We start from the raw sequence: 15,748 nt of genomic DNA on the forward strand, positions 1-15,748 counted from the left end.
ACCGTTCATGTTCACTGTACAACACTGTAGAACGCGGTTTCTACTGTTCATAATGATAAGAGCCATCAGATTACCATCCAATAGCTACTATGGACATCCCTAGATTTGAAATCTAGGGATGTCCCTAGATGATGAGTCCTCTATATATATATATATTGGAACGGAAATTGTATTTGTTTTGGATGGTTAAGTATGTCTACTCTAGTTCATAAATAATACATTTGAACCTTGTTGTGATGCTGTGACTGGTTCGTAGGTTTTGGTGATTTGTTGTCAAGAAAGACACGATAAAGACAATTTACATTTACGATGTAGTACACTTTTGACTTTCACCATCTTAGCCTATTAAAATATTAATTTATCAATTTAAACTAAGACTTAACAAACTACTTAAACTCTAATACTTGAAAGTAGAAATAAAAAAAAATTATAATTTTATGTGTACCCTCACAAAATCTTCAACAAAATTCATAGTTTAAATCTGAATTAAAAAAAATAAAAATAAAATACCCGTTTAAATCTAAGACATACGTAAAGGATACGTCATGTATGTCAAATAAATTAATAAAAATAATATTTAAATTTCAATAGGCATGGTGACTCAATCAATGACAAGGTCTCAAGGACTAGTGAGAAGGGATCAAATATATTATTAATTATAATATTTCATGGCTTGTAAGTCAACTTCTCGTACTCGTCCAAGTCAAAGTCAATGGTCGGCCGTCAACTCACTAGCTCTGCTTAGAAAAGCTCATGGATGGAAGAGAAGACAAGCAAGAAGAAGAACTCGGTGGCCATGGAGGTCGTCTCGTTGGTTCTCATCCTCATCCTTTGTATCATCACCGTCTCCTCTGCCACCTCCGGCCACCGATACAGCGCCGGCGACCCAGTTCCGCTCTATGTCAACAAGATTGGTCCCTTTGCCAACTCCATGTACACTCTAAACCCTTGTTTTTTTTGTTTCCCGGAAAAAAAGACAGCACCTTTGTGCATCTCTAACTGTTTTCTTTTGTCTGAAATCTCACAGGGAAAGCTACAGATACTTTGATCTTCCTTTCTGTTCTTCAGGTTTGTCTTTTGACCTTTGATTCTCTCTTTGTTTTGTCATTCTTCACTGTTGTGTTTGAATTTCATGGCAGAGCTTGCAAGTGAGGAGAAGGAGACACTTGTTCATGCTCCATATAAATTTTGAGTTCCTTGTTGATTTTGAATCCAAACAATTATGCAAGAAGAGACTGAAAAGAGAGGATCTTGCCAAGTTTAGAGATGCAATTGAAAAATATTACTTATTTGAAATGCACTTGGATGACCTCCCTGTTTGGGGATTCGTTGGACGCAAGAGCTGGAATGATCCTTCCAGACCTATGCCTGAACTTCACACGAGCTTGAGCTTTGAGATTTCCTACAATGGTGACCGTATTTGCAGTGTTAGAATGGCTTCTGATAGACTAGTGGACATATCTGAGGACAAAGAGATGGAGGTGGAGTTCTTGTATTCTGTTAAGTGGACAAAGACCAGCATTCCTTTTGAGAGAAGAATGGATTTATACATTCGATCACCTTCTTCAATGTTTCTGTAGTTCCGTTATTTATCAACTATGAAGTCTTGCATTTGGGTTATTGTTCTTACTGGATTCCTTGCTGCAATTCTAATGCGCGTGCTAAAGAATGACTTGGCAAAGTGAGTTTTTTTGTTGTTGTTAATTAGCATTGTTTGGATTGAATTTTCATTTAGTTCTTGATGAAATTGTTTGTGGAAAAGGTATGCTATCAATGATGACTTGATTATTGATCAAGAGGAGATTGGTTGGAAGAACATACACGGAGATGTTTTTAGGTATCCGAAACACAAATCACTACTTGCTGCTTCAATTGGATCGGGAATTCGGCTACTGGTTGTGTAAGCACCCTTGTTTATAAGTCTAATTATCAATGGTAATTCTCTGAAACAAGTTTTGTATGTTGTGCTCCAATTTTCAGATTTAGTTCAATGCTTGCTATCGGTTTTTTTAATGTCTTCCCACCGTATAATCAAGGAAAGTTTGTGACTGCACTTGTAGTCATATATGCACTTGCATCTTTCCTGGCTGGCTACACTTCGACATCTTTTTACTGTCAGCTTGAAGGGGCAAACTGGGTATGTTCTTGATTTTTCATTCTTATTTTTCTTTTCTGGAACACATTATGCTTGACTTTAAATTGTTCGATATTATTAACAGGTAAAGAATCTGATCATGACCGAATTTCTGTTTTCCGGTCCTCTATTCCTAATGTTCTGTTTTCTTAATGCCATTGCAAGTATGCATAACACAAATGCAGCAAAGTCACTTGGTACAATCTTTGTTCTCCTCATGTGGATTCTGCTAGACTCTCCTTTGCTTGTATTCGGTGGAATAGCTGGTAAAAACCGAAATATAGGATTCGAAACTCCATGTAAAACCACCAACTGTCCTCGAGAAATTCCTCCATTACCTTGGTACAAAGGAATTATTCCAATGATGTTCATTGCCGGTATTTCTTCCTTTTAGCATGATCCTCATTCAGCTTCGATATATATTTGCAAGTCTATGGGGTTACAGATTTTACAGAATGTATGGCATCCTTTTTATAGCATTTCTTCTTCTCCTACTTGTCACCGCATTTGTTGCTGTGGCGCTTACTTATCTTCAGCTAGCATCCGAAGATCATCGATGGTGGTGGAGGTAATCAATTCACATTGCCTAGTTTTCACATCTTTTCATTTATAGACATATACATTGTTGTTCAATTTTTCGTATTTTTTTGTATTGACAATTTATGGTTGTTGCAACGCAGGTCTTTCTTTTATGGTGGATCAGCAGGATTATTTGTCTATGGCTATTGCTTTGACTACTATGCTCAATCAGGCATGTCTGGTTTTATACAGAAATCTTTCTTCTTCGGGTATATGGCCTGTATATGTTATGGTATTTTCCTTGCACTTGGAACTGTCGGTTTTTTCGCCTCAAGTCTCTTTGTTCGTCACATATATGGATCGGTGAAATGTGGGTAGTCATTGTTCTTCACTGTAAAATGATGAGCATGAAGAGAAGTTCTCGGTTTATAAATCACTGTAAGTTTGATGTTGTTTTTTGTACCATGGCTTATTGTTTCTGGTATAATGTCCACCGGTTGTGCTCACATGACTGTAGATGAGTACATATCTGTGTATTTTGATTTGATATAATTAATATTGAGATAATTATTAAATACTTAGCTTCTGTTTAGATACCAAGAAACAAAGTTTTGTATTTCTGCTTGTACATCACACCGCGCAAATTAAAGAAGTATATGTCATAAATTTGCTATCAAGATTTTAACATAATTTGACTACAAATGACTTTATGATCATTAGCTTTCATCAAGTTAGGGAATGTTGAAAAACTGCAGAAAAACAATCTCTCTTTCTCTTTGCCTCTTTGTTTTTGTTGATGTTCTGTGGCTAACTCCTTAACCCAAAAGCTTAAAACATGTTAATTTATGACTTTGTTCACAAATGGACCTCCTTTAATGAAAAGGTTTTGGGCTTTTGCAAAAAACCCTACACTTATTTCCGTCCATGGGCTCAATTGAGAAGAAACATGGGAGGAAGAGAAAATATACAGTTGTTGAAGTCAATGAAGAAGAAGAAAGGCTGGGGTCACCATGCCACAAGAGGTGAGCAATGAGACATTTGACTTTTATATGAGATTTTGAGGGTTAATGCATGGTTGAGACATAGTGGATGTGTGTGTGATGGCTTACGTGATGAAGGTGGAAGTGGAGAAGAAGAAAGTGCATGAATTCCGGTCATATGTCTCAACATATTGGATGTATGTATGGTGGCTTACGTGATGAAGGTGGAAGTGGAGAAGTGGAGAAGTGGAGAAGAAGAAAGTGCATGAATTTCTTGTTAGATTTTATATTTTTGGTACTAGTGGGTCCTATATAGGCTTAGAAGTCTTACACCAAAAAGTCTCAAGATTTAGTGGCTTAGCCCCTATACCTATATATAAACCCATTACACTTCTATCACACAACCAATATTGTACTTTATTTCCAACATTCCTGTTACTATTGTCTTTTTTTTCCTTGGCCAAAATGAATAATCTATTGCTCCTCATGATGTGTAGTCCAATCTTATTGGACATGTTTTACTTGTGTCTCTTCTTTATTTTGTTAGGGTTGTACCTCTTCATTTTTAGCTAATTTGTTTTTCAATTTATATCATGTTCTGGTTCTCTTTTTGTATCCGGTTTTTTATTAAATAAATTGTGATTTAAATAAATTATGATTTAAAACGTGCATCGTAAATAATATTTTCTAAAGTGAAAAGACTACAGTACATCACAACAAAAAGATTAACAGTGGGATTAAGCATAATAAATCCATCAAAATTGTGTTTTATTTTGAAGTTCTTTGATACAGTGCACTTAGTCTGCTTCTTTCTTCTCTGATTCATCTATGAATAATATGATTCTTTTTTTTTTCCTTTAAATTCCAAACTTCTGAAAATTTAGAATTACTCAAAGTGTATAGAAGTCAAAGTCCATAGCTAGTCAACTTCATTAGCTTTGATAACTGCACTGGATCATAGATGAGAAAATACAAACAAGAAAGAAGTTGGTGATCATGGTGGCTGCTTCATTGACTCTGATCCTCATCCTTGTGATCACCACCGTCTCCACCGGCCGTCACTACAAAGATGGCGATCCAGTCCTTGTCTATGTCAACAAGATTAGCCCCTTCTCCGACCCTATGTATATATATATATATATATATATATACTCTGCAAAGCCAGTTATTTTTCAGAAAAAAAAGCAGCACCTTTCTGCATTTCTAACTCTTTTCTTGATCTTAATTCTCACAGAGAAAGCTACAGATACTTTGATCTTCCATTCTGTTCTTCAGGTTTGTCTTTTAGCTTTTTGAGTCTCTCTTTACTTGTTCATTCTTCATTCTAGTATTTGGAATTCAATGCAGGGATTGCAAGTAAAGAGAAGGAAACACTTAGTCAAGTGCTTGATGGTGGTCGTCTTGTTGTCGGTCCATTTAAGCTAAACTTCGGTGTTGATCTTGCTAGTAACATATCTGAAACGTTGTGCAAGAAGAGAATGAAAAGAGATGATCTTGCTAAGTTTAGAAATGCAATAGAAAAAGCATACTTATTTGAAATGTACTTAGATGACCTTCCTTTTTGGGGATTCATTGGATATAAAGATCAAATCGGTTCTTCTAGTTCCAAGTTCATACTTTTCAATAACTTGAATTTTGTGATTTCTTATGACACCGATCATCGTATTTGCTCTGTCAACTTGGCTTCAAGTGGATTTGTAGACATATCTGAGGACAAAGAGATGGAGGTGGAGTTCTTGTACTCTGTCAAGTGGAAGGAGACGAGCATTCCATTTGAGAGAAGAATGGATGTATATATTTCTCTGGACACTCAGTCAAACTGGTTCTTAACTAAGAGCTCAAGCTACTTGGTTATTGTTGTTGCTGGATTACTTGCCTCAATGCTGATATGGTTGCTGCACAATGACTTAGCAAAGTGAGAAAATATTCGATGAATTCCGCTTATGTTCCTTTTAAATGTTACAAGCTGTTGCATTGAGACCTTGTTCTTTTTACGAAAGGTATGCTATCAATGACGACTTGATTACCGATCAAGAGGAGACTGGATGGAAGAACATTCACGGAGATGTTTTCAGATACCCGAGACATAAATCACTGCTTGCTGCTTCACTTGGATCGGGGACTCGGCTATTGTTTGTGTAGGTATTTTTGTGTAAATTTGAATAAACATTTATGCGAGAGTTTATTTATGTTTTGTTCCAATCTCTAGATTTGTTTTGTTGCTTATTATCGGATTTCTTGGTGTATTCCCACCGTTCAATCAAGGGAATTTTGCGACTGCACTTATAGTCATATACACAATTGCATCTTTCTTGGCTGGCTACACTTCGACTTCTTTTTACTGTCAGCTCGAAGGAGCGAACTGGGTATGTTCTTGATTAATTTCTCATTCCTTTTTGTTTTTTTCAAACACATTTTGCTTAAACTTAACTTGTTCGATATTATTCACAGGTAAAGAATCTGATCCTGACTGAATGTCTGTTTTCCGGTCCTCTATTCCTTATGTTCTGCTTTCTCAACACCATTGCAAGTATGCATAGTGCAAATGCAGCAATGTCTGTTTTCCGGTCCTCTATTCCTTATGTTCTGTTTTCCGGTCCTCTATTCCTTATGTTCTGCTTTGTATATGGATTCTACTAGGCTCTCCTTTGCTTGTACTCGGTGGAATAGCCGGTAAAAACCGAAATACAGGATTCGACGCTCCATGTAAAACCACCAAATGTCCTCGAGAAATTCCTCCATTGCCTTGGTACAAAGGAATTGTTCTAAAGATGTTCATTGCCGGCGTTCTTCCTTTTAGCATGATCTCCATTCAACTGCATTATATTCTTTCAGGTCTTTGGGGGTATAGAGTTTACACTATATTCAGCGCCCTTTCTATAGTTTTTGCTCTTCTACTACTCGTCACCGGTCTTGTTACCATCACTCTTACTTATTTTCAGCTATCTTTGGAACATTATAAGTGGTGGTGGAGGTAATCAGTATTCTCTTTTATCAGTATATATAAATATATATACACATCGATGTTGTTTAATTTGCATTGAAGATTTCTAACATATGATCTAATGATCATGCAGTTCTTTCTTTTACGGTGGATCGACCGGATTGTTTATCTTCGGCTATTGCTTCTACTATTATGCACAATCAGATATGTCTAGTTTTATGCAGAAATCTTTCTTTTTCGGCTATATGGCTTGTTTATGCTACGGCGTCTTCCTCGCGCTTGGTACTATCGGTTTTTTTACCTCGATGTTGTTTGTTCGCCACATTTACGGATCGATCAAATGTGAGTAGAGACCGAAAATGTTCACATTTTGCCTAGTTCAGAGATTAAAACACAAACCTTTCTGTTTGTTTAGAACAAAATGAATATGGAGGTATAGTTCAACCTCTAATGTAATTCATGCATTATTGATGAATACTGAAATTATAATGATGATTATAGATAAGAATATGAACATTGCCCTCATTAAACAAATGATTAACATTGATGAAGTTGATTAATTAAATGTTTATATCATCAGCCTCTAATTCTGTATTAGGCTAATGATTTTCAACTCATCTTCATTTAATCTCCAATTAAATATTGCCATATTGTCTTTGAGCCTTTTTTTTTTTTGGGTAGCTCTTGGGTAAAAAGTAAAAACACCTACTCCTTGTTCTATTACACATCTTAAGCAAATCTAATAAAATAAAAATAAAAATATACATTTATGTAAATATATGTTTGCTTTAAATAAACTACTTTTATTTTAAAAAAAAATAGTAAATCACTTAACATAAATTAAGAAAAAAATAAATATTGATAAAAAATAATGATGAAGAAAATAAATATTGTATATGAAAATGAAAAACTAGGAAATAAGCGTACAAATAATAATTAAACATCTGTATAATAGAGATAAAATAAAGATCATGCATGAAGTTTTCGGAGAATAACAACCATGTAGAATCATTCTTCCCTAATATAAATTAAAATAAATATAACTACTTTTTTGGGAATATGGATCATATGCATTGACTTGAATATAAAACAATAGATAAAAAAAAAAAAACACTGATTCATAATCAGGATCATCACAATCTCTTTATAACATAAAATAACAATAGCACGGGGACATTGAGTAAGACATTTAAACATTTATATCTTGATTAATTGGCCTAGCCAAGCCATGTGAAGCATCATCTCCCACTAATTGTGGAATTAAACTAATAATTTGCACCTCATCTTCACTTAACCTCCACCCAAATATGTCTTTGTTCTCTTTTAATCTCTCTTTGTTGAAACTCTTCGGTAATACACTCACCCCTCGCTCCAATGCCCATCTCAAGCAAATCTAATCGAAAAGGAAACAAATATATATTTATATATTTATGTAAATATAATTAATTAATTACTTTTATATATATATATATATTTGCGTAATTGAGCAGATGTTTTTCCTTTAATTAGCTCGAGCAATCTCCTCAATCTCTTTCAAATGCAGTACTCCACGATTTCCCCAAAAACTTCCGGTACCACCAAGCGGAGAATAAGCACCAACATGAATACAGTTTTTTCGACAAAAATCTATCAATTCATTTTGTTGCCAAAGAGGATGCATTTCCACCTTGAAAAAAAAATCATAATTAATCTAAAAACAAAACGATCAAAATTTTAATTAAATTTACTTGATTCTCCCAGTATTTTATATATATTGAATTTTTTTTAATAAATTTGTAAGTTATTCACTCTAAAAAAAAAAAATTTACCTGATTGACCGAAGGAGGAATCTTAGCATGAGAAAGAAGAAACTTGAGCTTATCAATTGGGAAGTTACAAACTCCAATGGATTTTGCCAAGCCAAGCTCATAACACTGTTCCATTCCCTCCCAAGTACCTTTTGAATCAAATGGCATCACATCTTCCTTGGTGAACACATACCTCTTCTCCCCTTTCACTCTCACTGGAGCATGAATTAAATAAAGATCAACATATTTGATGCCAAGCTCACTACAAGAAAGAATTATTTCAAAGTAAGACATAAGGATCACAATCTTTCTGAATATTCTTGTCTTTCTTCACCTGAGAGATTTGCGAAGTGCTGGCACTACTGCACCGGGGTAAGTATCGGCAGCGGCAAGTTTGGTGGTGATGAAGAGCTCATCACAGTCTTTAATGATGCTGTTGGTGGGGATGGTTCTTTGAGGAATAAAGAGGAAGAGATTAGAAAGAAAGTAGTGCACAAGTCTTCAACGCGTGGGAAACACTTTCCTTTAGGCTTAATTCGCCTCCACCTAATTTCAAACCTTGGATGCAAAATGGATTGAATGGCTAATTTCCTTTGAGATACAATGAAGACTCTGAGTATGATTTGCACTTCCAAACTCAAGCAAAGACAACAATGGGCTTTTCTAGAAGTGAAAAGCTTCTTATCTTTTGTACGACTCGAAAAGAACAAAGCAAATGAACTTGTGAGGAGTTTGTTTTTCATTCAATTAACTTGAATGATGATAGGAGATTATTTTTATAGGAATGAAGTGGTGTTTAGTAAAGAGACACACCACTTCAATAATGAGTGTCATTTAAAAAGACACACCACTTCATTATACCACTTCAATAAAAAGACACATTATTTCATTAATGAGACACCACTTATTAAATAGACACACCACTTTACTAATGAGAAACTATTTTGATTAATTAGACATCTTTTCAAATAAAATAAAATAATCATTCATTAATTAATGAAATTACAAATGATAAGCTCTCATTAGTTGTATTACAAGTGGTGTTTATTACATTAATGTCTTTTCATTTTTAAAATCCTCTCACAATCCCCCACCATTTTGAAAATGAACACAAATTCCGATCACTTTGGAAATCTCATGTTTTTAGTAAAAGTATCTTTAGGACTTGAACTTTCACCTAGCAAAACATAGTTTCACCCATCCGAAATAATATGGTAGACAAGCTTTGAACCAATTATCCCATTTGAACAAGTGTACATGCCTTACGCATAAGATCTCAAACCATTGTATGTCACTGAAGTTGACACAATTAAAATGACCTTGTGTCTAGTATCCCTTTCATGAGAGCTTTTCGAGTCAAGCCCTTAGATTCCAAGAAGCGGCCCCACTTCACTCTCACATAGGTAGACTCTATCAAGAGCACCACCATGACAGGCACTCCAACAAATATATGCTTGTAGGTCTATTAAGAGCTAAAGCTCAACCTTCCTCTTGTAAACTCATGGTAACCAAGTACTTTTCAATCTTGGGATGTATACAAATCAAGTACTTACAATTACTCTAATAGTGTACTTTCACCATTGAACTCAAGACCTGATGATACTCAAGTGTGAGTTGGGTTTCCACCATTGGTAATTATGATTTTATGGGTTTCAATCACATCCCCTTTGATGTTTTTTACACCATATCCCTTGTCAATCCTTTCGTCACAGGATCCGCAAGATTTAATTCAGACCGTATATAATTAATCAAAATTACCCCACTTATAAATCAACTCTTTTACAAAGCTATGTCTTAGTACAATATGTCGAGATTTTCCATTATAAACTTGGCTATAAGCCTTTGAAAGTGTAGACTGATTATCACAATGTATAGATATTGGTGCCATTGGCTTGGGCCATATAGGAATTTCAAGTAATAAGTTTCTAAGCCATTCTGCTTCCTTACCACATGCAGCCAATGCTATAAATTCAGATGCCATGGTGGAGTCTGCAATACATGTCTGCTTCTTTGATCCCAAGAAATAGCACCCCCACCAAGTGTGTAGACCCATCCACTTGTAGAAGCATGATCCTCAGTGTGATTTACCCAACTAGCATCTGTATATCCTTCTAAATTTGAAGGATTACCACTATAGATTAGACTATAATTTATTGTTCCTTTCAAATATTTTAATACTCTATACACAACATGCCAGTGGTCTTTACTTGGATTTCTTGTGTATCTACTTAACCTTCCTACAGCATAAGCTGTATCTGGTCTTGTACATGTCATGGCATACATCAAGCATCCAATTATTTTAGCATATTCTAGTTGTCTCACAGGACAACCTTTATTTTGTTCCAACTTGATACTAGAATCAAATGGTGTAGAAACATGACAACAATTAAAATTATCAAACTTCTTTAATATTTTCTCAATGTAATGAGCTTGGGACATACTAAGATAATTGTTATCCTTAATTATTTTAATGCCTAGAATGACATTTGCTTCTCCCATATCTTTCATGTCAAAGTTGTTAGACAAGAATTTCTTTGTTTTCATAACTTCATTGATATCAGTGCCAAATATTAACATGTCATCTACATATAAGCAAATTATGACACCTTTTCCGCAATTAAACTTACTATAGACACATTTGTCGGATTCATTAATTTTAAACCCATTTGCTAGAATCACTTCAACAAATTTTTGATACCATTGTTTAGGGGCTTGCTTAAGCCCATAAAGACACTTAATTAATTTACACACTTTGTGTTCTTGACCGGGAACAACAAACCCTTCCGGTTGTTTCATATACACTTCTTCTTCCAATTCTCCATTAAGAAAGGCTATTTTAACATCCATTTGATGTATTACAAGATTGTACATTGAAGCAATTGCTATAAGCACTCTAATGGTAGTAATTCTTGCAACAGGTGCATATGTGTCAAAATAATCTATTCCTTCCTTTTGTGTAAACCCCTTAGCAACTAATCTTGCTTTAAATTTATCAATAGTTCCATCTACTTTTATTTTATTTTTGAAAATCCATTTACAACCAATTGGTTTAGAACCAGGTGGGAGATCAACTAGTTTCCATGTTTTATTCCCCATTATTGAGTCCATTTCATCTTGTATGGCTTCTTTCTAAAAGGCTGCATCTTGAGATTTCATAGCCTCTTCAAATGTTGTAGGATCACCTTCTATATTAAAACAAATAGGTGCATGACTTTGAATTCTTTCACTTGTTCCTTCAATAAGGATCATGAAGAAATCCGGGCCATATGTTTTTGCCCTCCTAACCCTCTTAGTCCTTCTATGTTCTACTTCTTCTAATGTATCATTAGAAGAAATATTATCCCCTAGATTGCATTTGTTATTTGAATATAACATATCCTTTGGCCTAGGAATAGAATTAAATCTATTTTCTTGAAAAATAGCATCTCTTGATTCAATAACTGTATTTATAGGATAAGAATCATTTGGTTCAATTACCAAGAACCGATATGCTTTACTATTTTTAGCATATTCTAGGAAGATACATTCAATTCCTTTTTCACCAATTTTCTTCCTTTTGGGTTCTGGAACTTTAACTATTGCCCTACAACCCCAAACTTTAAAATAGTTAAGATTGGGTTTTCTTTTCTTCCAAAGTTCATATGGGGTTATCTTGTTCCTTTTATTAAGAACCCTATTTAATATATAGCATGCAGTTAGCAATGCTTTACCCCAATATCCACTTGTCAAACCAGAGTAAGATAGCAAAGCATTTGTCATTTCTTTTAATACCCTATTTTTTCTTTCGGCTATACCATTTTGTTGTGGTGAATAAGGAGTAGTTACTTGATAAATTATGCCAATAGACTCAAAATATTTTGCATCATAGTATTCACCTCCTCTATCCGACCTCAAATATTTAATAACAGTTTCACATTGAAGTTCTACTTCAGTTCTAAAAATCTTAAATTTGTGTAAAACTTCATCTTTTGAATGCATTAAATAAATATAACAATATCGAGTGCAATCATCAATAAATATCACAAAATATTTTTTGCCACCTATAGTAGGCCAACCATGTAAATTACAAACATCAGAATGAATCAATTCTAATATTTTAAAATTTCTTTCTACCCTAAGAAAAGATTGTCTTGTTATCTTAGTTAACATACAAGTAGTGCAAGATTCATGTTGTTTAGAAGTCATTGGAATTAAATCAAGATTCATTATATCATTTAATTTGCGAAAATTAACATGACCCAAACGATAATGCCATAAATCACAAGAGTCAACAAAGTAAATATAATTATAACTATTATTATTAATTTTAGCAATGTTCATCTTGAACATGTTCTCACAACAATAACCTTTGCCTCACAAACATCCCACCCTTAGAGAGAATAAACTTATCTCCCTCAAAAGACTCGACTTAAACCCAAACTTATTAAGTAAAGGTACGTAAATTAAATTCTTCCTAACTTTTTGGTACATAATACACATCTTTTCAAAGTAAGAACCTTTCCAGAAGTAAACTCAATTTCAACTATCCCTTTGCCCTTGACTTGGACACTTAAAGCATTTCCCATGTAGAGCACATTTTCATCTTCTTCTTTGAGTGTCTTGAAGAGATCTTTATTTTTGCACACATGACTAGTTGCACCAGAATCAACCCACCATGATTCATTATCTTTAACCATGTTGATTTCAGATATCACGGGCACAAGATTGTCTTTTGAGGAGGAATTCTTCTCTTGCATCTTTTGTAAAAAGCGACACTCTTTTCTTTAGTAATGGCCAACCTTCTACGTAAGAAAACAACTTCCTTTCTTTTTCTTGTTATGCTGGCCATCTTGTGCGCATGTAACTCTCTATTGTACTTTTTCCTTTTCTTGGAGTTTTTTGTGGGACCCCTTCTTCCAATACAAGTACTTTCTCATGAGCCTTGATATCTTTTAGTATCATCTTGCTTTTCTATACTCCTCTTCCAAGCGAAGATGATTTTCAATCTGCTCAAGAGATATATCTTCCTTTTTATGCTTGAGATTCTTTTTGAAATCTTTCCATGACGGAGGAAGCTTGTCTATAATTGAGGAGACAATGATAGACTCATCCATATGCATGTTATGTTGCTTGAAGTTATTCAAAATATGTTCAATTTCATGCATTTGTTCCATGATAGATTTTCCATCAATCATCTTAAAGTTATTAAAACGACTCACAAGAAATTTCTTACTTATTACATCCTCTCGCATGTACGCTTGCTCTAGTTTCCTCCCAAAGTTCTTTTCGCCGAGATTGAGTCTTGATAAACATAAAAAGTGCATCACTAAGCCCATTGAGAATATGTCCAATGCAAAATGAAATCATCATTTTCCCACTTTTGCCTTTCTCTAATTTCCAGAACTGGTCTCTCCTTCTATTTCTTCGGGTTTGAAGTAGTGAGAACATACTCCACCTTCAATGTAATGAGGAGAAATTTCATCTTCTTTTGCCATCTTAGAAAGTTTCCGCCTTCAAACCTCTCAACTTCACAAAAGTTCATGGTTAAATCCTTCAAAGAGCCATTTGTTGCAAGAGGAATTAAGCCTAAAGATTGTTAGTGGAGATGGTTCTTTTGAGGAATAAAGAGGAAGAGATTAGAAAAAGAAATAGTGCACAAGTCTTCAAGCGTGGGAAACACTTTCCTTTGCAGCTTAATTCGCCTCCACCCTAATTTCAAACCCTTGGATGCAAAACTGGATTAAATGCCGAATTTCCTTTTAGGATACGATGAAGACCCTGAGTATGGTTTGCACTTCCAAACTCAAGCAAAGACAACAGATGATTACGAGAGTCGAAAGTTTGTTTCTATTTTTGATGCACTCAAAGAACAAAGTCAAAATGAACTTATGAGGAGTTTGTTTTTTTCATTCAATTAATTTGAATGATGATAGGAGATTATTTTTTATAGGAATGAAGTGGTGTTTTAGTAAAGAGACACCACTTTCAATAACGAGTGTCATTTAAAAAGACACACCACTTCATTATACCACTTCAATAAAAAAAGACACATTATTTCATTAACTGAGACACCACTTATTAAATAGACACTACCACTTTTACTAATGAGAAACTATTTTGATTAATTAGACATCTTTTCAAATAAAATAAAATAATCATTCATTAATTAATGAAATTACAAATGATAAGCTCTCATTAGTTGTATTACAAGTGGTGTTTATTACATTAATGTCTTTTCATTTTTAAAATCCTCTCACAGATACCGCTTCGAATAGCTCGAGAAATAGCTTGGCCAAGAGGATGCTCAGATTGATAGAGACTCGCGGTATCAAAGTGACGGTAGCCGAGTTTCATGGCTTCAAAGATTGCCGTCTCAATGAGCTATGGGTCGGGGATTGGATATACTGCAGTTCCCATGCCGAGCATGGGAAATTTTCCTCCAGAGCTCAGAATTATTTTGGTCTGCATCTCTTCAGTGCTCTGTTTTCTTTGATATGATATATATATAGATCTATACTTTCAATTTGTAAGACATCCGTCCAATTGAGGAAGCAGTCAAGTAATGATTAAAAACATAATCACGGTCTAACTGTTACTCCAACTAAGTAAATATAATTTCAATATATAAATATATATATCAATCAATCTATCTTGTTTTTTTTTATGATCATCGATATTATAATTTCAGCATTCATCAATAATGCATGAATTGAATTTGAAGTTTTGAACTATACCTCTGTGTTTTTTTTAGGAACTATACCTCTGAGTTTACTTTGGTCCATGTAAACAGAAAGGTTTAACTTCACATCCATTGTCTTTACCTTCATGGTAGGGTATATAATGAATATATGTGTTTGATAAAAAACATGTAGATTAATTATAAAAGTATTTTATTATATAAAAATATAAATTACTATAAATATATTTTTTTTAAAAATTATTTTATGTCCAATATAGCAAGGAGACATATATAAATAGGGATTGACTATGTTATTGGTGGTCTAAACGTACTTTATATATGTAATATGAAAATAGAGTTTTTACTAATGCAAATGTTGCTGTTGATCAAAAGATAGCTTTTTTTTAAAAAAAAACTCTAATATACATATTAGTTGTTTGGAGCAAGAGAAGTAATCATTTCTTCAATATTAAGAGTGAAAAGTTCAAAGCATGCAATGTTTCTCTTCTCTTCCATTCCTAGTGGAACCCTATGGCTATGATTCCTTTCATTTCTTATATTGTAGTTGCCATATCTCTGCAAAATTGTTGTTGTTTTCTGCCTGGACCCATGTCTAATAAACTATTGTATTTTGTTGTTGTTTTTTTGTCATTTTATCTTTTCACATTATTGTTGTAGTCTGTCTGTATTATTTGAGATGATTACACACATGTAAAATTTTTGTAA

General features: G+C 34.0%; 2 protein-coding genes and 1 pseudogene across 5 annotated transcripts; 2 read left to right on the plus strand and 1 right to left on the minus strand.

Annotated features, from left to right (window-relative positions):
- The first annotated feature begins 761 nt into the window (after positions 1-761).
- Positions 762-3,948, plus strand: LOC120263574 (annotated as a pseudogene).
- A 335-nt stretch (positions 3,949-4,283) lies between these two features.
- Positions 4,284-7,089, plus strand: LOC120263575 (transmembrane 9 superfamily member 4-like). 4 transcript variants are annotated; one of them, XM_039271536.1, is made up of 8 exons: positions 4,284-4,757; positions 4,868-4,908; positions 4,981-5,548; positions 5,634-5,771; positions 5,843-5,999; positions 6,085-6,163; positions 6,274-6,382; positions 6,469-6,583. In XM_039271536.1, exons 1-8 carry the CDS (start codon positions 4,630-4,632, stop codon positions 6,482-6,484), a joined length of 1,236 nt encoding a protein of 411 aa, XP_039127470.1. In that variant the 5' UTR covers positions 4,284-4,629; the 3' UTR covers positions 6,485-6,583. The 4 variants fall into 4 exon arrangements, 3 of the variants coding, with proteins under 3 accessions (XP_039127470.1, XP_039127471.1, XP_039127469.1); XR_005537108.1 differs by having other exon boundaries at positions 4,288-4,757; positions 6,085-6,188; positions 6,469-6,544; XM_039271535.1 differs by adding an exon at positions 6,711-7,089 and having other exon boundaries at positions 4,482-4,757; positions 6,274-6,607.
- Positions 7,090-7,766: 677 nt separating this feature from the next.
- Positions 7,767-15,170, minus strand: LOC120263627 (non-functional NADPH-dependent codeinone reductase 2-like). The gene is made up of 7 exons (XM_039271594.1): positions 15,165-15,170; positions 14,601-14,724; positions 10,712-10,717; positions 8,699-8,786; positions 8,386-8,626; positions 8,088-8,243; positions 7,767-7,970 (listed from the first exon to the last, which is right to left on the minus strand). The coding sequence occupies exons 1-7, from the start codon at positions 15,168-15,170 to the stop codon at positions 7,767-7,769; spliced, it is 825 nt and encodes a 274-aa protein (XP_039127528.1).
- Between the last annotated feature and the right edge of the window lie 578 nt (positions 15,171-15,748).

This window comes from Dioscorea cayenensis, chromosome 6 (genome assembly GCF_009730915.1).
Source record: "Dioscorea cayenensis subsp. rotundata cultivar TDr96_F1 chromosome 6, TDr96_F1_v2_PseudoChromosome.rev07_lg8_w22 25.fasta, whole genome shotgun sequence".
NCBI lineage: Eukaryota > Viridiplantae > Streptophyta > Magnoliopsida > Dioscoreales > Dioscoreaceae > Dioscorea > Dioscorea cayenensis.

What these genes read in the sequence shown, in the direction of transcription:
- LOC120263575 (XM_039271535.1), top strand. Translation starts at nt 4,630, where the DNA reads ATGGTGGCTGCTTCATTGACTCTGATCCTCATCCTTGTGATCACCACC. An exon ending in TCTTCCATTCTGTTCTTCAG is followed by an intron (nt 4,909 to 4,980) that starts GTTTGTCTTTTA and finishes AATTCAATGCAG; the next exon opens with GGATTGCAAGTAAAGAGAAG. An exon ending in AGCTCGAAGGAGCGAACTGG is followed by an intron (nt 6,000 to 6,084) that starts GTATGTTCTTGA and finishes TATTATTCACAG; the next exon opens with GTAAAGAATCTGATCCTGAC.
- LOC120263627 (XM_039271594.1), bottom strand. An exon ending in TTCCTCCTTCGGTCAATCAG is followed by an intron (nt 8,244 to 8,385) that starts GTAAATTTTTTT and finishes TTTTTTTTCAAG; the next exon opens with GTGGAAATGCATCCTCTTTG. An exon ending in AGATTGAGGAGATTGCTCGA is followed by an intron (nt 7,971 to 8,087) that starts GCTAATTAAAGG and finishes CTTTTCGATTAG; the next exon opens with ATTTGCTTGAGATGGGCATT.